The sequence below is a fragment of the Doryrhamphus excisus genome, linkage group LG5 (genome assembly GCF_037039965.1).
Source record: "Doryrhamphus excisus strain RoL-2023G ecotype Guam linkage group LG5, RoL_Dexc_Guam_v1.1, whole genome shotgun sequence".
Lineage (NCBI taxonomy): Eukaryota > Metazoa > Chordata > Actinopteri > Syngnathiformes > Syngnathidae > Doryrhamphus > Doryrhamphus excisus.
In genome coordinates this window covers 4,867,047-4,889,047 of record NC_136361.1, presented here as the reverse complement: position 1 = coordinate 4,889,047, position 22,001 = coordinate 4,867,047, and the positions used below count along the sequence as shown (strand labels likewise).

General features: G+C 37.9%; 1 protein-coding gene across 2 annotated transcripts in view; it reads right to left on the bottom strand.

Moving 5' to 3' along the window:
- cntnap2a (contactin associated protein 2a) overlaps window positions 1–22,001 on the bottom strand; it is a 350,688-nt gene that overhangs the window by 197,498 nt on the left and 131,189 nt on the right. For both annotated transcript variants that reach the window (XM_058059946.2, XM_058059947.2), the window contains exon 2: window positions 17,622–17,732. In XM_058059946.2, the coding sequence (XP_057915929.2) occupies window positions 17,622–17,732 (111 nt within the window). The remainder of the gene's footprint in view (window positions 1–17,621; window positions 17,733–22,001) is intronic.

Genomic DNA, 22,001 nt, shown 5'->3' with positions numbered 1-22,001 from the left:
GCCCTGGATGGAAAACATTTGGACAGCCATACTTCCATAACTGTTAAACACCTGCACTTCCTGCACGGTTAATGAAGGATTGATGATTGCGACAGCGTTAGCCCCGAGTAAATGAATTCACTTTTCATTATTTCCAATGAAAAAACACATTAAAAGTGTTGGCTGCAAAACTGCCAACACCACATTTTCTGCTGGTTTGCCTTTAACGGGGGCTCTTTTGCAGCTGTTCCACAGTTACTGTTGACATATGCTTGATTGATTGTCTTGTAAACAGTCGGAGTCGTGGTACTGTTATACTGTCGTATCATGCAGTCGATGGTGTTGTCTCAACAGTTACTTTGTCATTCCTACTTCCGACAATAGTGCTGCAGTTACAGGAACTTGGGTCACATGTTACAACTCATTACAGTAATACCTTGGTTAACATGTGCCCCGGGTTAGCACCTTTTTTTACAAGAATGTGAAAAAATTTAAATTTAAATTTAAAACGTAATAATGTATAAACAAGGATTGAACCAGCAACCAAACACGACCAACTACAGAATGTCACAGCAACTTGGGTCACATGTTACAACTCATTTCAGTAATACCTCGGTTAACATGTGCCCTGGTTAGTGCCTTTTTTACAAGAATGTGAAAAAAATTTTAATTTCAATTTAAAATGTAATCACGTATAAACATGGATTGAACCAGCAACCAAATACTACCAACTACAGAATGTCACAGCAACTTGGGTCACATGTTACAACTCATTACAGTAATACCTTGGTTAACATGTGCCCCGGTTAGCACCTTTTTTCACAAGAATGTGAAAAAATGTAAATTTAAATTTAAAATGTAATCACGTATAAACAAGTATTGAACCAGCAACCAAACACTACCAACTACAGAATGTCACAGCAACTTGGGTCACATGTTACAACTCATTACAGTAATACCTTGGTTAACATGTGCCCCGGTTAGCGCCTTTTTTACAAGAATGTGAAAAAATTTAAATTTAAAATGTAATAACGTATAAACAAGGATTGAACCAGCAACCAAACACTACCAACTACAGAATGTCACAGCAACTTGGGTCACATGTTACAACTCATTACAGTAATACCTTGGTTAACATGTGCCCTGTTTAGCGCCTTTTTTTGGTTAACATCCGCACAAAATGAATACAGATCCACCATCCACCAGTACAAGCCTAGAGTTTTCAATGTCTGAATGACTTAATGACTTATCTTTTTATTCTTTTTCGGGGGTCCCTACTACATGGTCGTGCAACTCTAAGGGGGGGCAGAAGGCAGTTGCATAAGCTGTATTTGTTTGCCTATGTGTGTGTATATATGTGAGAGTAATTACTTTTATTGTTTTATGAGTTCTTATTTTGACACATTCTTGCAGTATTAGGGTGATAACTAATGCTATATTCATTCTATCTACATTTTATTATAACAGTGTGTCAGGTTCAAACTCCTGTGACACTTGTAAGAACATTTAAATACAGCAATACAATATGTGAGAGTAATTACTTTTATTGTTTTATGAGTTCTTATCTTGACACATTCTTGCGGGATTAACATGAACATCTGCAGGGTTGCTGTTGGTGCATCCAGGCACCTCCAGGACCCGGGGGTCACTGGGGTCTCTGATCAGGGTCACGGGAATATTCCCTCTTCAGCACATTTAAACACTTTCTATTGTCTAAGCAAATGGATATAAGGGTGATAACTAATGTTATATTCATTCTAGCTACATTTTATTGTAACACTATGAACCAGAAAGTTGAGTAAGTTGACTTCTGTGATGTAATTCCTTGGTAAGAGGGTCAGTCAGGCTAGATAACTGCAGACCAGTTTTGCACTCTACGTTAGCTGACCCCTTTGCAAAGGAAATTGACTGATTGGACGCCAGGTGGTCAAGCATGCAGCCACAGCTTTACACATGCATGGAAAATAAATTTTGAGTTTTAGCTGAGTGGGAGAGATCAACAACAACAACAAAAATAGGCTGCAGAAGGGAGCTGGGCAAATGCTTGTCATAGATCGGTGAAAGAGAGCTCCGGAAAAAGAAGTGTTGAGAGGTGCAGTCAAAGGTGAGCGCCGGCGGAGGGGGCGAGGTGGAGAGAAGCGACAAGAGGTTGACAGACTAAAGCAGAGATGGAGGAGGCCGGCGAAGGTGACGGGAGTGAACGGGAGCGCCGGTGAAAGGACTAGAGAGAGAGAGAGAGGAGGATGGAGGGTACCGGAGAGGAGGAGCGTCTGGGGACCGCTGTCACCATCCTCTCTCGCCTGTCACATGCACAGATGTTCAGGGATGAAAGGAAGTGGAGGAAGGAGGGAGAAAACGACGGAGCAGAGAAGGTCAAAGACACCACTGCAGCTGAAGAGACGAAGAAGAAAGTAAAGTAAGATCTTAAGAAATACCTGGAAAGAAACATCCCAGGAGAGCGAAACAAGCACAAACTATGGGAGCTTGGGGGGGAGAAAGAGCCCTTCTGTCGATATATTTGTTCAAAGGATACACAGTGTAACCTCGGTTAGCGTAGGCCCCGGTTTGCATGGTTTTTTGGTTAAAGTCCAAAATTTACCATGGATTTGTGTGAGTCCGCTGTGTGAATTGTCTTCTTAATGCACTTTTGTCACAAAACCTTGTGTTAGTCTATTAGCATGCTAAAACACAGGAACCTTTGTTAGCGTACACCCCAGATTGCATGTTTTTTTTGGTTAAAGTCCAAAATTGACATTGATTTTTGCCTACATTTGCGTATCAGTAGATTTGTGTTATTAATACACTGTGTGAATTGTACTGTATTCTTCATGTACTTTTGTCACAAAACCTATGTGTTAGCTTATTAGCATGATAAAACATAGGAACCCGAAATTGCATGTTTTTTTTGGTTAAGGTCCAAAATTGACATCAATTTTTGACTATATTTGCATATTAATGAATTTGTGTTATCAATACACTTTGAATTGTACTGACTTCTTAATGTACTTTTGTCACAAAACCTATGTGTTAGCTTATTAGCATGCTAAAACATAGGAACCTTTGTTAGGGTACACCCCGGATTGCATGTTTTTTGGTTAAAGTCCAAAATTGACATCGATTTTTGCCTATATTTGCATATTAATGGATTTGTGTTTACTTTTGTCGCAAAACCCATGTGTTAACTTATTAGCATGCTAAAACATGGGAACCTTTGTTAGGGTACATCCCGGATTGCATATTTTTTTGGTTAAAGTCCAAAATTGACATCAATTTTTGCCTATATTTGCATATTAATGTATTTGTGTGAATCCACTGCGTAAATTGTACTGTCGTCTTAATGTACTTTTATCACAAAATCTATGTGTTAGCTTATTAGCATGCTAAAACATGGGAACCTTTGTTAGTGTACACCCCGGATTGCATGTGTTTTGGTTATAGTCCAAAATTGACATCGATTTTTGCCTATATTTGCGTATTAATAGATTTGTGTTATTAATACACTTTGTGAATTGTACTGTCTTCTAAATGTACTTTTGTCACAAAACCTATGTGTTAGCTTATTAGCATGCTAAAACATAAGTACCTCTGTTATGGCACACCCTGGTTAGCAGGTCAAAAAATTTGCCTCCGTTCTTGTGTTATGAATACACGGCATATGTTAATGTATTTCTGTCACAAAATTAGCAGCCTATTACAGTGGAACCTTGGTTAGCGTTTGCCCCAGTTAGAATGTTTTTTGGTTAACATAAAAAATGTACGGCAATTACAGTAAAATATGGCGCACACATGAGTCCAACTGTGTTCTTGATGTATTTTTGTCACAAGACATTCTTGTTAGCAGCCTATTAGCTTGCTAATATAGTGTATCCTCGGTTAGTGTCTGCCTTGGTTAGCATATTTGTTGGTTAACCTAAGAAATATATGGGTAAATTTGACTCTTTTGTATATTTTCCTGTTACCGGAGAATATGTCATGCATTTTGAACATCATTGTTAGTCTTCTAATACAGTGGAACCTAAGTAAAACTAGATTCCAATGAACAGTCAGAGCTTCTTGGCCTATTTTTCCTTTTGGCCGCATTCCAGTCAACTTCTACGGTGCTTCTGTGTTGCCCAAGTTGAGATTCCCTTGCCAGTCCTTGGATTTTGTGACTCTTTTGTTTGTGAGCCAAGCCGCTCCTTTCAAGCTCTCCCCTTTTCCCTTTAATAAAATACTTTTATGTCTTCGCATCCTGGGGTAACTCCAGGAAACACTCGGAAAACATGACATTGGCTACTTTTAAGAGGTTTAATATATGATCGATTGAGCAGCTACTTAAGGTGAAGAAATTCAGTTTTTGTGGTCGTCTGTACCACAAAATGCGAATAACTTACTAGACTATTCGGATTTCAAAATGCCTTACCTTTAAACCTTGTTTGGTGATTGGCTGGTATTTCTATTTGTAAGCAGGGCAAAAACTGCAGTACAGATTTCTATGAAACTTTGTAGAGTGGAACTCAGTGAACTTTGGTGCGGATAGAAATACAGTCATCTTTTGTCACGAAACCTATGTGTTCGCTTATTAGCATGCTAAAACATAGGAACCTTTGTTTGGGTACACCCCGGATTGCATGTTTTTTTGGTTAAAGTCCAAAATTTACATTGATTTTTGCCTATATTTGTGTATTAATGGACTTGTGTTATTAATACACCGTGAATTGGACTGTCTTCTTAATGTACTTTTGTCACAAAACCTATGTGTTAGCTCATTAGTACGCTAAAACATAGGAATCTATGTTAGGGTACACAATGGATTGCATGTTTTTTTGGTTAAAGTCCAAAATTTACATTGATTTTTGCCTATATTTGCTTATTAATGGATTTGTGTCATTAATACACTGTGAATTGTACTGTCTTCTTAATGTATTTTTGTCACAAAACCTATGTGTTAGCTTATTAGCATGCTAAAACATAGGAACCTTTGTTTGGGTACACCCCAGATTGCATGTTTTTTTGGTTAAAGTCCAATATTTACATAGATTTTTGCCTATATTTGCATATAAATGGATTTGTGTTATTAATACACTGTGAATTGTACTGTCTTCTTAATGTACTTTTGTCACGAAACCTATGTGTTAGCTTATTAGCATGCTAAAACATAGGAACCTTTGTTTGGGTACACCCCAGATTGCATGTTTTTTTGGTTAAAGTCCAAAATTTACATTGATTTTTGCCTATGTTTGTGTATTAATGGATTTGTGTTATTAATACACTGTGAATTGTACTGTCTTCTTAATGTACTTTTGTCACAAAACCTATGTGTTAGCTCATTAGTACGCTAAAACATAGGAACCTATGTTAGGGTACACAATGGAATGCATGTTTTTTTGGTTAAAGTCCAAAATGTACATTGATTTTTGCCTATATTTGCGTATTAATGGATTTGTATTATTAATACACTGTGAAATGTACTGTCTTCTTAATGTACCTTTGTCACAAAACCTATGTGTTAGCTCATTAGTACGCTAAAACATAGGAACCTATGTTAGGGTACACACTGGATTGCATGTTTTTTTGGTTAAAGTCCAAAATTTACATTGATTTTTGCCTATATTTGTGTATTAATGTATTTGTGTTATTAATACACTGTGAATTGTACTGTCTTCTTAATGTACTTTTGTCACGAAACCTATGTGTTAGCTCATTAGTACGCTAAAACATAGGAACCTATGTTAGGGTACACCGCGGATTGCATGTTTTTTTGGTTAAAGTCCAAACTGTACATTGATTTTTGCCTATATTTGCTTATTAATGGATTTGTGTTATTAATACACTGTGAATTGTACTGTCTTCTTAATGTACTTTTGTCACGAAACCTATGTGTTAGCTTATTAGCATGCTAAAACATAGGAACCTTTGTTTGGGTACACCCCAGATTGCATGTTTTTTTGGTTAAAGTCCAAAATTTACATTGATTTTTGCCTATATTTGTGTATTAATGGATTTGTGTTATTAATACACTGTGAATTGTACTGTCTTCTTAATGTACTTTTGTCACAAAACCTATGTGTTAGCTCATTAGTACGCTAAAACATAGGAACCTATGTTAGGGTACACAATGGAATGCATGTTTTTTTGATTAAAGTCCAAAATTTACATTGATTTTTGCCTATATTTGCTTATTAATGGATTTGTGTCATTAATACACTGTGAATTGTACTGTCTTCTTAATGTATTTTTGTCACAAAACCTATGTGTTAGCTTATTAGCATGCTAAAACATAGGAACCTTTGTTTGGGTACACCCCAGATTGCATGTTTTTTTGGTTAAAGTCCAAAATTTACATAGATTTTTGCCTATATTTGCATATAAATGGATTTGTGTTATTAATACACTGAATTGTACTGTCTTCTTAATGTACTTTTGTCACGAAACCTATGTGTTAGCTTATTAGCATGCTAAAACATAGGAACCTTTGTTTGGGTACACCCCAGATTGCATGTTTTTTTGGTTAAAGTCCAAAATTTACATTGATTTTTGCCTATATTTGTGTATTAATGGATTTGTGTTATTAATACACTGTGAATTGTACTGTCTTCTTAATGTACTTTTGTCACAAAACCTATGTGTTAGCTCATTAGTACGCTAAAACATAGGAACCTATGTTAGGGTACACAATGGAATGCATGTTTTTTTGGTTAAAGTCCAAAATGTACATTGATTTTTGCCTATATTTGCATATTAATAGATTTGTATTAATAATACACTGTGAATTGTACTGTCTTCTTAATGTACCTTTGTCACAAAACCTATGTGTTAGCTTATTAGCATGCTAAAACATAGGAACCTTTGTTAGGGTATACACTAGATTGCATGTTTTTTTGGTTAAAGTCCAAAATTTACATTGATTTTTGCCTATATTTGCGTATCAATAGATTTATGTTATTAATACACTTTGTGAATTGTACTGTATTCTTCATGTACTTTTGTCACAAAACCTATGTATTAGCTTATTAGCATGCTAAAACATAGGAACCTTTGTTAGGGTACACCCCGGATTGCATGTTTTTTTGGTTTAAGTCCAAAATTGACATCGATTTTACAAATACAGTCGTCTCTCGAAACTTAGCACTTCGACTTTGATGGCTTTACTCTTATTGTTTTTCCAAAGAACCTGGACATATCCTGGACGTATTTTACTGCACAATTGCTTTAGATTCAATATTTCAAAAAGACATAGAATGAAGTTCTTAGTCTGTAAACGTCACGCAGGGCACAGTGACTCTCTGAGCATGTGATGTTAGAAAACGACGAAACTGCAGGCGACTGTTCCCAAATACGTCTGCCTCTGTCAAGACATAAAACCATCACATCTCAATTCCCAGCATTCAAGAACTTTGGGCTATGTCGTTAGAGCACACCACAAGGAAAGCTATGACAGCTCCCTTTGGTTTCTTTGAACCGGAATCAAACGGCGTTCCACTGCCTCAGCGTGTCTCACTACCGGCTTTGCTCGCCTTTGTTCATTTTCTTGTTAGCCGAGTCCCCTCCTCTGTTGTTGTGGTGTGAGAGACAAATGACCACAGCGCTTGCTAACACAAACAAATCACATAGAAATGCTCCCAGAAGGTTGAAGGATGGGGATATGTTTGTTCAGTCGGGAGGGCAAACACAGTTCAGACTAGTACGATATAGTTCTCGGGAAAATATTGATGATGCGGTTCAGTCATTCTCAACTGGTGGGTCACGGGTCTTTCTGGACTATAAGTTGCTCCGGAGTACAAGTCGGACATGGCCAAAAATTCAGAATTACGTATAAAAAAAACATACATAAGTCACACTGGAGTATAAGTTGCATTTTTTGTTTTACAAATAAACATAAACAGAAAAGGTGTCCAGTGTTAGTACAATAACCGTTTTACGTCAGTCCCTAACAAATTTCTCACTGTTTTCAGCTGCAAATTTTTAACGTCTACTGTTTAAATATTGAATTGTTAAGGCGTAGGAAATATCGGTCTACAGTGCCCTCTTGTAGCTTTCTGTGAAATTATGTATACCAAATTTGCTGGACTAGAACATTTTCTGGTAGAAAAAAACATACGTAAGTCACACTGGAGTACTGGAGTATAAGTCGCATTTTTTGCAGGTAATTTATTTTACAAAGTACTTGACCAAAACAGACATTACGTCATCTTGGAAGGCAAGTTCTAACAATAATAAAAGAATAGAGAACAGGCTGAATAAGTGTAAGATATGCTAACACAATGCTTATTCAGCTACACAAAAAATAAACATGAACAGAAAAGGTGTTTATTTATAAGTCGCTCTGGAGTATAAGTCCCAGGAACAGCCAACCTATGAAAAAAAGTGCGACTTATAGTCCGGAAAATACAGTACATATTTTTTTTTTTATTTATAAGTCGCTCTGAAGTATAAGTCGCAGAAACAGCCAACCTATGAAAAAAAGTGTGACTTATCGTCCGGAAAATACGGTACATATATTTTTTTTTAATTTATAAGTCGCTCTGAAGTATAAGTCATAGGAATAGCCAACCTATGAAAAAAAAGTGCGACTTATAGTCCGGAAAATACAGTACATACATTTTTAAAATTTATAAGTCGCTCTGTAGTATAAGTCCCAGGAACAGCCAACCTATGAAAAATTGCGACTTATAGTCCGGAAAACACGGTACGTTTTTTTTTTTTTTAATTTATAAGTCGCTCTGAAGTATAAGTCATAGGAATAGCCAACCTATGAAAAAAAAAGTGCGACTTATAGTCCGGAAAATACAGTACATACTTTTTTAAAATTTATAAGTCGCTCTGTAGTATAAGTCCCAGGAACAGCCAACCTATGAAAAAAAGTGTGACTTATAGTCCGGAAAATATGGTACATATTTTTTTTTATTTATAAGTCGCTCTGGAGTATAATTCGTAAGAACAGCCAACCTATGAAAAAATGTGCGACTTATAGTCCGGAAAATACAGTACATATTTTTTTAAATTTCGAAGTCGCAGGAACAGGCAACCCATGAAAAAAAGTGCGACTTATAGTCCAGAAAATACGGTACATTTTTTTTAAATTTATAAGTCGCTCTGGAGTATACGTAAGTCGTAGGAACAGCCAACCTATGAAAAAAAGTGTGACTTATAGTCCGGAAAATACTGTACATATTTTTTTATTCATAAGTCGCTCTGGAGTATAAGTCGCAGGAATGGCCAACCTATGAAAAAGAGTGCGACTTATAGTCCGGAAAATACGGTACATATTTTTTTTTATTTTTAAGTCGCTCTGGAGTATAATTCGTAAGAACAGCCAACCTATGAAAAAAAGTGTGACTTATAGTCCGGAAAATATATTGCGTATTTTTTTATTTATTTATAAGTCGCTCTGGAGTATAAGTCGCAGGAACAGCCAACCTATGAAAAAAAGTGCGACTTATGAATAGTACGGAAAATACGGCACATATTTTAATTTTTTTATAAGTCGCTCTGGAGTACAAGTCGCAGGAACAGCCAACCTATTAAAAAAATTGCGACATACGTATAGTCTGGAAAATACGGTATAATCTGTTTTGTTTAAGTTCTGGAACGAATTAGTGACAATAACAGGGGTTCCACAGGGCTCTAATTTTCTAAGACACAAAATTTTGGGTTTTCGGTATCTGCAAGCCTCTCATCCAAAGTCAGCTGGGATAGACTCCAGCAACCCTAGGCATAGAAAATGGATGGACGTGTTCCAGCGTCCAGTTCGACATCCGTTCAAGCACAAAATACCAAGAAATTATCTTTCTCCAAATATATTACTGAGCAAGTCTCATATTTCCATCGCTGTTGGAAGAGTTTTGATGCTGTGTGGGCGAGCGTTCAAAACGTACAACAAAATGTATGTTTTTGAGCATGAATATTTAAATAATTTAACAACTCTGATGCGAAATGTCTGAAGCGTGTGTTTACCCAAAAGTTCTGAACACAAAGTCAATGGCGGAAAATGAATAGAAATGAGAGAGTCGGCAGAGAGTCAACAGCTGCTTTGCCCTCTGCCGGTACTTCATCTTTCTGTCATGGAGCACATGAAGACGCAAGTCATTTAATTAGGAAGCGGCCCCGCCATTATGGACGGATGATGGCTCGGGACATCAAACAACTTTGTGAGACGGACGCGGCGAGAGAAAGAAGAGGGATGTGGATAATTGCTGAGAAGTGACAGCACTGTGCCGTGTCGCTCATTTCAATATATTTTCAGCAAAACTTGGAAAAAAGGAGTCGAGAAAATCTCTGTAATGACCTCCGAGATCGGATTCGGAATGTAGAACTTTTGCAAATAATAACCATGCACAGGAAAATGAGGAAAAATATCAATGTCAAATAGATTAGCAGCCATAATCTCACATCCGGACGAATTTTATGATGTTTTTTTGTGATGTAAACACACTTAACAAACACTTAAAAAACGATAATCTACATCCATTTTACCGCAGTCTATCCCAACTGTCCTAATTTAGTCTTTAGCCTCTAGCAAGTGTCTCTCCCACTCCCCCCATTCCGCCCTTCCACTACAGCATTCCCTCATTCCATCACCTCTCATTTATGTCAGACTAAGCCATCATGTGCCGATCCCGGTATTGAACCCATCATTTTATATCAGAAAACTTTTCTGGCATGACACCAAGTAGCCTCACTGAAAACTGCACTTTTTCCGAGTTTTTTCCGACTTTTCCTTATGTGAGACGAGAACACACATCTTTCTCTTTTCGATGTCTTCTACGAGATACCTTGTGCTGGGAGTCCTAATAATATGCAGTACATGTCACCATGGTCCAATTCCGAATTGGACTTTAGGGTTTTTACTTATATAGAATATGATTAGGATAAAAATTTCGGTTAACATCCAATGCCTAGATTTGCGGATTAGTAGATTTGTGTTATTAATACACTGTGTGAATTGTAGTGTCTTCTTAATGTACTTTTGTCACAAAACCTCTGTTAAGGCTAGCAGGTCAAAATTTTAAGGCTAAATTTTTTGCATACATTGTCTTGTGTTATTAATATATGGCATATATTAATGTATTTATGTCACAAAATGTCCTTGTTAGCAGCCTATCACAGTGGAACCTTGGTTAGTGTATGCCCCGGTTTGCATGTTTTTTGGTTAACATCCAATGCCTAGATTTGCGTATTAGTAGATTTGTGTTATTAATACACTGTGTGAATTGTAGTGTCTTCTTAATGTACTTTTGTCACAAAACCTCTGTTAAGGCTAGCAGGTCAAAATTTTAAGGCAAAATTTTTTGCATACATTGTCTTGTGTTATTAATATATGGCATATATTAATGTATTTATGTCACAAAATGTCCTTGTTAGCAGCCTATCACAGTGGAACCTTGGTTAGTGTATGCCCCGGTTTGCATGTTTTTTGGTTAACATCCTATGCCTAGATTTGCGTATTAGTAGATTTGTGTTATTAATACACTGTGTGAATTGTAGTGTCTTCTTAATGTACTTTTGTCACAAAACCTCTGTTAAGGTTAGCAGGTCAAAATGTTAAGGCTAAATTTTTTGCATACATTGTCTTGTGTTATTAATATATGGCATATATTAATGTATTTATGTCACAAAATGTCCTTGTTAGCAGCCTATCACAGTGGAACCTTGGTTAGTGTATGCCCCGGTTTGCATGTTTTTTGGTTAACATCCTATGCCTAGATTTGCGTATTAGTAGATTTGTGTTATTAATACACTGTGTGAATTGTAGTGTCTTCTTAATGTACTTTTGTCACAAAACCTCTGTTAAGGTTAGCAGGTCAAAATGTTAAGGCTAAATTTTTTGCATACATTGTCTTGTGTTATTAATATATGGCATATATTAATGTATTTATGTCACAAAATGTCCTTGTTAGCAGCCTATCACAGTGGAACCTTGGTTAGCGTATGCCCCGGTTTGCATGTTTTTTGGTTAACATCCAATGCCTAGATTTGCGTATTAGTAGATTTGTGTTATGAATACACTGTGGGAATTGTAGTGTCTTCTTAATGTACTTTTGTCACAAAACCTCTGTTAGGGTTGGCAGGTCCAAAATTTAAGGCGACATTTTGCCTCAGTTTACATACATTGTCTTGTGTTATTAATATAGTGCACATGTTATTGTATTTCTGTTGCAAATTGTCCTTGTTAGCAGCTTATTACAGTGGAACCTTGGTTAGCGTATGCCCCGGTTTGCATGCTTTTTTGGTTAACATCCAAAATTTTTGTTCATTTTGCCCAGATTTGCATATTAATAGATTTGTGTTATTAATACACTGTGTGAATTGTACTGACTTCTTAATGTACTTTTGTCACAAAACCTCCATTAGGGTTGGCGGATCAAAAATTTAGGGCTAAATTTTCCCTCCGTTTGCATACATTGCCTTGTGTTATTAATATACGGCATATGTTAATGTATTTCTGTCACAAAATGTCTTTGTCAGCAGCTTATTACAGTGGAACCTTGTTTAGCATATGCCCCAGTTTGCATGTTTTTTGGTTAACATCCAAAATTTACGTTGATTCTGATTTACGTTGATTTGTGTTATTAATACACTGTGTGAATTGTACTGACTTCTTAATGTACTTTTGTCACAAAACCTCCATTAGGGTTGGCGGATCAAAAATTTAGGGCTAAATTTAGCCTCTGTTTGCATACATTGTCTTGTGTTATTAATGCACGGCATATTTTAATGTATTTCTGTCACAAAATGTCCTTGTTAGCAGCCTATTACAGTGGAACCTCGGTTAGCATATGCCCCGGTTTGCATGTTTTTTTGGTTAGCGTCAAAAATTTACATCAATTTTGTCTATATTTGCGTATTAATAGATTTGTGTTATTAATACACTGTGTGAATTGTACTGTCTTCTTAATGTACTTTTGTCACAAAACCTCTGTTAGGGTACACCCAGGGCGCCCCCCTGAGGATGCCTACCTCGCTCTTGGTTGAGGGCTTCCCCCGGAGGGGGTTTACCGACCCAACCATTCCCTCCGTCACGTGGAGGGGTCTTGCTGGCTCCGCCGGGCCTGCCGCCCCGGCCGGCCCCCTGAAGGGTCCCGTCGGCGACCCACCTCCGGTCCCCCCACCACCCTTCCCTCTGAACTGTTTCGGACGTCTGGGATCCGTCCTTGAGGGGGGTGTACTGTCACGCCCTGTGTGGGTTTGCACGTGACAGTTTATGTTTGAGTTTCCGGTCTAGGTTTTGGTCTCCGTTTTGAACTCTTATTTTGTATTTAACTTCCTGTTTTGCCCTGTCATCCTTGGCTGCCTTAATCATTCACACCTGTCCCTAATTTGTGTTTGTATTTAGTTCAGGTGTGTGCATCCCCCTTTGTGGGATTATTGTTAGTTTGTCCGTCAGCCAGTTGAGTTGCTTTTTCCTTTCGCTGCAATTATTGCTCAAAATAAATATATTTACCTGCAATTGGTCCTGCTCTCTGCATCCTGGGGTCGCACCGCAACATAGACATGCCGCTTCGTGACAGTTAGCAGCTTATTACAGTGGATCCTTGGTTAGCGTATGCCCCAGTTTGCATGTTTTTTGGTTAACATCCAAAATTTTCGTTGATTTTGCCTGGATTTGCGTATTAATAGATTTGTGTTATTAATACACTGTGTGAATTGTACTGTATTCTTCATGTACTTTTGTCACAAAACCTCTGTTAGGGTACACCTTGGTTAGCAGGTCAAAAGTTTAAGGCTAAATTTTGCCTCCGTTTGCATACATTGTCTTGTGTTATTAATACACGGTATATGTTAATGTATTTCTGACACAAAATGTCCATGTTAGCAGCTTATTACAGTGGAACCTCGGTTAGCGTATGCCCCGGGTTGCATGTTTTTTGGTTAATGTCCAAAATTGAAGTCGATTTTGCCTAGATTTGTGTATTAATAGATTTGTGTTATTAATACACTGTGTGAATTGTACTGTCTTCTTAATGTGCTTTTGTCACAAAACCTCTGTTAGGGTACACCCCTGTTTTTGGCTAACATCTAAAATTGACATAAATTTTGCCTATATTTGCGTATTAAAAGATTTGTTATTAATACATTAATACATCTTAAATCTATGTGTTAGCTTATTAGCATGCTAAAACTTAGGAACCTCTGTTAGGGTACACCCCGGTTAGCAGGTCAAAAATTTAAGGCAAAATTTTGCCTCAGTTTGCATACATTGACTTATGTTAATAATACATGGCATATGTTATTGTATTTCTGTCACAAAATGTCCTTGTTAGCAGCCTATTACAGTGGAACCTCAGTTAGCGTATGCCCCGGTTTGCACATTTTTTGGTTAACATCCAAAATTTACATAAATTTTGCCTACATTTGTGTATGAATAGATTTGTGTTATTAATACACTGTGTGAAGTGTACTGTCTTCTAAATGTACCTTAGTCACAAAACCTCTGTTAGGGTACACCCCGGTTAGCAGGTCAAAAATTCAAGGCTAAATTTTGCCTCAGTTTGCATACATTGTCTTGTGTTAATAATACACGGCATATGTTAATGTATTTCTGTCGCAAAATGTCCGTGTTAGCAGCCTATTACAGTGGAACCTTGGTTAGCGTATGCCCCGGTTTGCATATTTTTTGATTATCCAAAATTGACATCGATTTTGCTTATATTTGCATATTAATAGATTTGTGTTATTAATACACTGCATTAATTGCACTGTCCTCTTAATGTACTTTTGTCACAAAACCTATGTTAGCTTATTAGCATGTTAAAACATAGGAACCCCTGTTAAAGTGGAACCTCGGTTAGCGTATGCACCGGTTTGCATATTTTTTGGTTAACATCCAAAACTGACATCAATGCTTTGAAATACCAGTCAAAATCGTTTACTGAGCTAACAGTGGGCCACCACGTGGCTTTTTGCCCCCACTAGCTTTAGCATGAGCCTGACTTGATAGCTTAGCCCTCAGTCTGGCATCGCAAAAAGGTCTGACATTATGACATTATGACATTATGACTTTTGCAGAGGTAAATAATATCTATAAATAAGACTGGTTGCATATGAAAGGGATCAATAATTTTGGTTTAGAGGCCAAAATTAAGCATATTGTTTAATATTACATTACATAACTCCTCTCTTTCAAGATGTGTTTTTTTTGGAAAACTCATTTTAAGATGATATCAAAGACAGTCTATGAAAAGGGAGCTGGTTTCTAAGAAATTCTGTGTTTTTAATCAGACCTCCCCGACATAAGACAACCTAAGGAGTATGTGTGGGGGAGGGCTAATGTATGAGGGTCCAGAATTTGGTGTTAATGGCTGTCAGGCTCCACAAGCCCAGCCTAATAAAAGCAGTGTGTATCATTGATTTTGTGCCGAGCTGGGCAGTGCTCCTTGGAGAGCCCCCCCTCTCCTAGTATCTGCAGATATGTGATCTTTTAGAGCATTTTTATTTTTTTTTTGTAGCATGCATGAAGTATGAGTGGACTGTAGAAAATCTTTCATATGGCCTTGCAGAAATTAGGACATTCCAGGCTTTACCCCATGGCCATGTCCAGACACCATCATCACGGGTAATGATCTCATTTTTCAGTGTCCACCATATAATTGAACCGGGAAGACTGGTGTGTTTTTGAACCAGTAGATCTCAAATGTCTTTTTTTTTTAAGAAGTCTGTTGATTTAATAAGATTCCTTTCCGCATCCTTTTCAAACTATTCAAGGAGGCGGTAAACCTTGAAACAGATTTCGCCATGCTCATTTTTTAAAACATTTTTAAGGTGGCCGATAATGTGTACTGGTGTGGTAATGTAGTTCTAATGCTAAGAATCCACTGGGCCGGTGCCAGTTGGTGCCAGTTCAGTTAGTGCCAGTTTGCGGTAATGATTATATGATTGGCGTGTAGTGGCTCTCTACGTAGTGGCACCAACTGGCACCGGCCCAGTGGTTTCCTAGCATCATTGGCACAACTTGGCTCGAGCCATTACATTCCAATGGATTCCAATCGCTGGAATGTTTGTTCCACTTGGTTCCACTTGGTAGACGAAGATTTTAAAAACATTTTGAAATTTTCTTGCCGCCAAACTGTTGTTACGGGCCACAGCGAGCCACCTGGGAGGCAGTTTGAGCCACTGCACGCCACTAGGCACCTTATTGGTGACACTAGGCGCCACAGTAAATTGCATTGGCGTGAACTGGCGTGAACTGGCACCAACTGGCGCGGGCCCAGTGGACTCCTAGCATCATTGGCGCAACTTGGCTCGAGCCATTACATTCCAGTGGATTCCAATCGCTGGAATGTTTGTTCCACTTGGTTCCACTTAGTGGACAAAGATTTTAAAAACATTTTGAAATTTTCTTGCCACCAAACTACATTTTTGCCGTCATTACAGGCCACTGCGAGCCACGTGGGAGGCAGTTTGAGCCACTGCACGCCACTAGGCACCTTATTGGTGATACTAGGCGCCACAGCAAATTGCATTGGCGTGAACTGGCACCAACTGGCGCCGGCCCAGTGGACTCTTAGCATAACTTTCTTACGCTAGAGCCGAATAACGACAACATTCCGAGCGAACATAATTCGGCGCCACAGCGAGCCACTATGTGCCGCCATAATCTTTGCCGCCAACTGGTACCAACTGGCGCGGGCCCAGTGGACTCTTAGCATCATTGGCGCAACTTGGCTCGAGCCATTACATTCCAATGAATTTCAATCGCCGGAATGTTTGTTCCACTTGTTTTCACTTAGTGGACGAAGATTTTAAAAACATTTTGAAATTTTCTTGCCGCTAAACAAAATTTTTGCCTTTATTACGGGCCACTTGGGAGGCAGTTTGAGCCACTGCACGCCACTAGGCACCTTATTGGTGACACTAAGTGCCACAGTAAATTTCATTGGCGTGAAGTGGCACCAACTGGCGCGGGCCCAGTGGACTCCTAGCATCATTGGCGCAACTTGGCTCACGCCATTACATTCCAATGGATTACAATCGCCGGAATGTTTGTGACATTTGGTTCCACTTAGTGGACGAAGACTTACATTTTTTTTTTTTCTTGTCGCCAAACTCAATTTTTGCCGTCGTTATGGGCCACCGCGAGTTTGGGAACTTGGGAGGCAGTTTGAGCCACTGCACTCCACGAGGCAGTGGCTCAAAAAACCCTTAAACTGTATTATGGAAAGCAGGAAGTGATCAAATGTAACAGTTACTGATTGTAAAAGTACCAGATGGAGGGGTAGGATTTAATAAGCTTTGCTTCTACCTACTCCTTTTGGACATGTGGAACTGTGAACTGATTATGTGATGCATTCAATTGCAATCTGATGCATGTTCAAATGAAATTAAACCATTACATTACCAAAAATGATGGAAAACTCCATCAAAATTTCTCCATTTAACCTCTCTTCATTGAATAGAGTGGATCCATCATTTTTTACGAGTAAGTCAATTCTTTAGCTAATATCTTAAGCACATTGTTAGTGTTATTGTTTGCGTCTGGTGCGACAATCCCCCTGTGACCAATCGTACTGTACTTAAACTTGCACTCATCCCGGAGGAGTTTGGATGAACCAAAGCAAGAAGATAGAACCCTGGTGCTAATGAGCTCCCGTTCATTTTCTTTCCACTTAAAAGCCAAACGTGGTGTGTAAATATTAATTGCATAAGCAACAAGAGAGTCTTACCTCCTCTCCTGTTGAGCTTGGCGTAGCCGGGTGCATATCCGTTTGAGAAGACAGATGAGCTGGTGAAGGCTGTGTGCGGCAAAGGAGAAGCCAGAGGCTCGTCGCATTTTGCTGCGGAGACAAAAACCATATGATGACCAAGGGAGACAAAAAAATGTATATGAAGTCGGGAATTAGGGATAATGTTAAACTGGTTTGTTACACCCGCAAACGTAATAACTTCCCACAAACGTAATAGAAATCTGCAACTTTGGATGTAATAATCCCGCAAATGTACTAAATTTCCCACAAATGTAATAAAATTTGCCTACTGCAGACGTAATACTGAATTTCCTGTAAAGGTAATAACTATTACATTTGCAGGAAATTATTACATATGTGGGAAAGTGAAAAACTGTAAACATAATAACTTCCCGCAAATGTAATAAATTTCCCACAAACGTTATAAAATTTGCCTACTGCAAACGTAATACTGAATTTCCTGTAAAGGTAATAACTATTACATTTGCAGGAAATTATTACATATGTGGGAAAGTACGTAATAACTTCTCACAAATGTAATATGAGACAAAATAATGATATTTGAGGTTGCTGTTGTTGTTTGTTCTGTGTAAGTCGCACCTGATTATAAGTCGAGGGACCAACCAATGTAGGGAAAAAATGGGATTTATAGTCCTGGATATACGGTATTCAGGATGATTTGAGGATTGAACTACTCTCCAGTCTCTTCACAGGGAATGGATTGTTTAGGCATTGGACTAGTTAGGTGCTGAATGTACAAAAACCAAAGACATATTTGTGTCAATTAATTTTCTGACTAGGCTAATTAACATAATAAACCAGCGAGTCTAATAAGCAAGTTCACCAATACCATAATACAATACACTAGGCTACTGACAGGGAATGGAGGAGTCAATGAATTCAGCAATGAGATCGGGAGCTCGGTGAACCTGCTTATTGGACTCACTGGTTTATTATGTTAATTAGCTTAGTCAGAAAATTAATTGCCACAACTATGTCTTTGGTTTTTGTACATTCAGCACCTAACTAGTCCAATGCCCAAACAATCTTTAGAAGTAATCCTCAAATCATCCTTAATAATGTATATTCTGGACTATATTTTGTCAAGAGGACGTGGCAATTAATTAATTAATTATTTGTGGCAATTAATTTTCTGACTAGGCTAATTAACATAATAAACCAGCAAGTCCAATAAGCAAGTTCACCAAGCTCCCGATCTCATTGCTGAATTCATTGACTCCTCCATTCCCTGTCAGTAGCCTAGTGGTCTATGCAGTGGTCTATATATTTATGGCAATAATTTTCGTGGCCTTCTGGAAAAAAAAAACTTGGTGTTTTTAGGATTCTTCTGCAAAAGTTATAAACTGAACTCTCGGAACAATCTGGCATGCGGAACTGGTAGAAGTCTCAAGTAAGTGTCAAGTCAAGACCAGACAAGTCAAGTCTTAAATTAAATTTGAGTCCTTACAAGTCACAGAAAAAGAGTGCGGACACTAGCATATAGTAGGATTTTTGTGTAAGTTCACAAAAGTCCAAGTCGAGTCGCAAGTCCTTGACGATGTATCAAGACAAGTCGAAAGTACACACCTCTGATTTATGGTTAATAATTCGTAGCAGTCACTAGTGGGGAGGAACCGTTGGCAAGAAGATTCAAGTCACTACCAAATTTTTCAGATTTTCAGTAAACACACAAAGCAACAAAACATCTCTTCCAGTATATTAGGCTCCATGTGGAGTGAAATGTGGTCTGTCAGACCAAGCAGATGGAGTCAACAGCGTCTGTCTTGGCCCGTCATGTTGTGTGCACCAATGTGTGAGATTTCCGATTTTGCAGGGAGACAATTGTTTGCATCGTTTTTTCTGTGTGTGCACGGCCAGTCGGCTGTTTGGACATATTACTCCGTGTCAAAAGTGCACCGGCGGAGTAAGAAATAAATGTATACAAAAGCTCACCGAAGCTCAATAATGTGTTTGTGTGTGAGAAATAGTCTGCAGTGTCCTTCATGGAGATAGGAAGTGCCTGTTTTGACCAACCCACACAAAGTAATGAGGTCTCCGGCACAGTCATTTGGGATTTACCACACATATTTTATTTAAATTATACATGTACTACCTTGGAGTCTATTTTGGAATATAAGATTTAATCAGCTAAGATATGAACACGGACTTGGACCAAGGACATTGACAAATATGATACAAACGTCATGTGGTGTAGTGTTGCCTTAGGGAAGGATGAGTAGAATTTAGGTAGTATCCTTTCTACTCAGTCTACTAAGTCCTACTAAGTCTTACATCACCACATTTGTTGGACTTTGTATGAAAAAGGTCATTAAATATTTAGCATGCATTTAGTTATTGCATTTAATTATTATTATTATTATTTTTCTATCTGTCAACTCTTGTCTATCTGTATTAGCATGCAATTTTATTGCTGCTATTTGTTATTTGTATCCATCAAACCGAATATGCATGTTTTTGGAATGTGGGAGTAAAAAAAACAAGATTCAAATCCGGGTTTTCCCGATCTACTGACTTTGTAGCCAACATGCTAACCACTCGCCGTTGCGCGGACCGCTGACTACAATCAATTTGAGTCGCAAATCAATGAGTAGAATTTAGGTAGTATCCTTTCTACTCAGCAGTATTTACATTTGTCTTGTTTTCTTAAGTCTTACATCACCGCATTTGTTGGACTTTGTATGAAAAATGTCATTAAATATTTAGCATGCATTTAATTATTGCATTTAATTATTATTATTATTATTATTTTTCTATCTGTGAACTCTTGTCTATCTGTATTAGTATGCAATTTTATTGCTGCTATTTGTTATTTGTATCCATCAAACACAAGAGACTGGCTGTTTTCTATTCTGTCTTAACTTATGCCGGAGTCTATCCCAGCTGCTTTGGGCGAGAAGTCGCTAGCCAACGACAGGGCACATATAGACAATAATACCTACGGATAATTAAACCGAACATGCATGTTTTTGGAATGCTGGAGTAAACAAGTGGAGATTCAAACCCGGGTTTTCCCGATCTACTGACTTTGTAGCCGACATGCTAACCACTCGCCGTTGCGCGGACCGCTGACTACAATCAATTCAAGTCGCAAATCAATGAGTAGAATTTAGGTAGTATCCTTTCTACTCAGCAGTATTTACATTTGTCTTGCTTTCTTAAGTCTTACATCACCGCATTTGTTGGACTTTGTATGAAAAATGTCATTAAATATTTAGCATGCATTTAATTATTGCATTTAATTATTATTATTATTATTTTTCTATCTGTGAACTCTTGTCTATCTGTATTAGTATGCAATTTTATTGCTGCTATTTGTTATTTGTATCCATCAAACACAAGAGACTGACTGTTTTCTATTCTGTCTTAACTTATGCCGGAGTCTATCCCAGCTGCTTTGGGCGAGAAGTCGCTAGCCAGTGACAGGGCACATATTGACAATCATACCTATGGATAATTAAACCGAATATGTTTTTGGAATGTGGGAGTAAAAAAAACGAGATTCAAACACAGGTTTTCCCGATCTACTGACTTTGTGGCCGACATGCTAACCACTCGCCGTTGACTACAATCAATTCGAGTCGCAAATCAGGGCAGACTTTGACCAAATGTCACACTGGAGTATAAGTTGCATTTTTTGCGGGTAATTTATTTTACAAAATACTTCACCAGAACAGACATTACGTCCTCTTGACAAAATATAGTCCAGAATATACGTTATTAAGGATGATTTGAGGATTACTTCTAAAGATTGTTTGGGCATTGGACTAGTTAGGTGCTGAATGTACAAAAACCAAAGACATATTTGTGGCAATAAATTTTCTGACTAAGCTAATTAACATAATAAACCAGTGAGTCCAATAAGCAAGTTCACCGAGCTCCCGATCTCATTGCTGAATTCATTGACTCCTCCATTCCCTGTCAGTAGCCTAGTGGTCTATGCAGTATGCGTAAACATTTTTAAACATGTCAAATTATATATTTACCGTATTTTCTGGACTATAAGTCGGAGTATAAGTCAAAATTGCATATTTACGTAGAAAAAAACATACTTAAGCCCAGATTTTAATTGGGTTCGCATAAACTGTTCTGAAAGTCAATACTGATTGACAGTTTATAAAGGCTATTATTTTACCAAACGCTATTCTTTTTCCTGATCTTTCAGTTGGAATTGACTTGTTCCGATATTCCAAACATGTTTCCTTTGCCGGGATTTGAATTGTTCATCTTGTTTGTGTACACAGTGCAGTATAGGGAAAAAATATAGTCCGGAATATACGTTATTAAGGATGATTTGAGGATTACTTCTAAAGATTGTTTGGGCATTGGACTAGTTAGGTA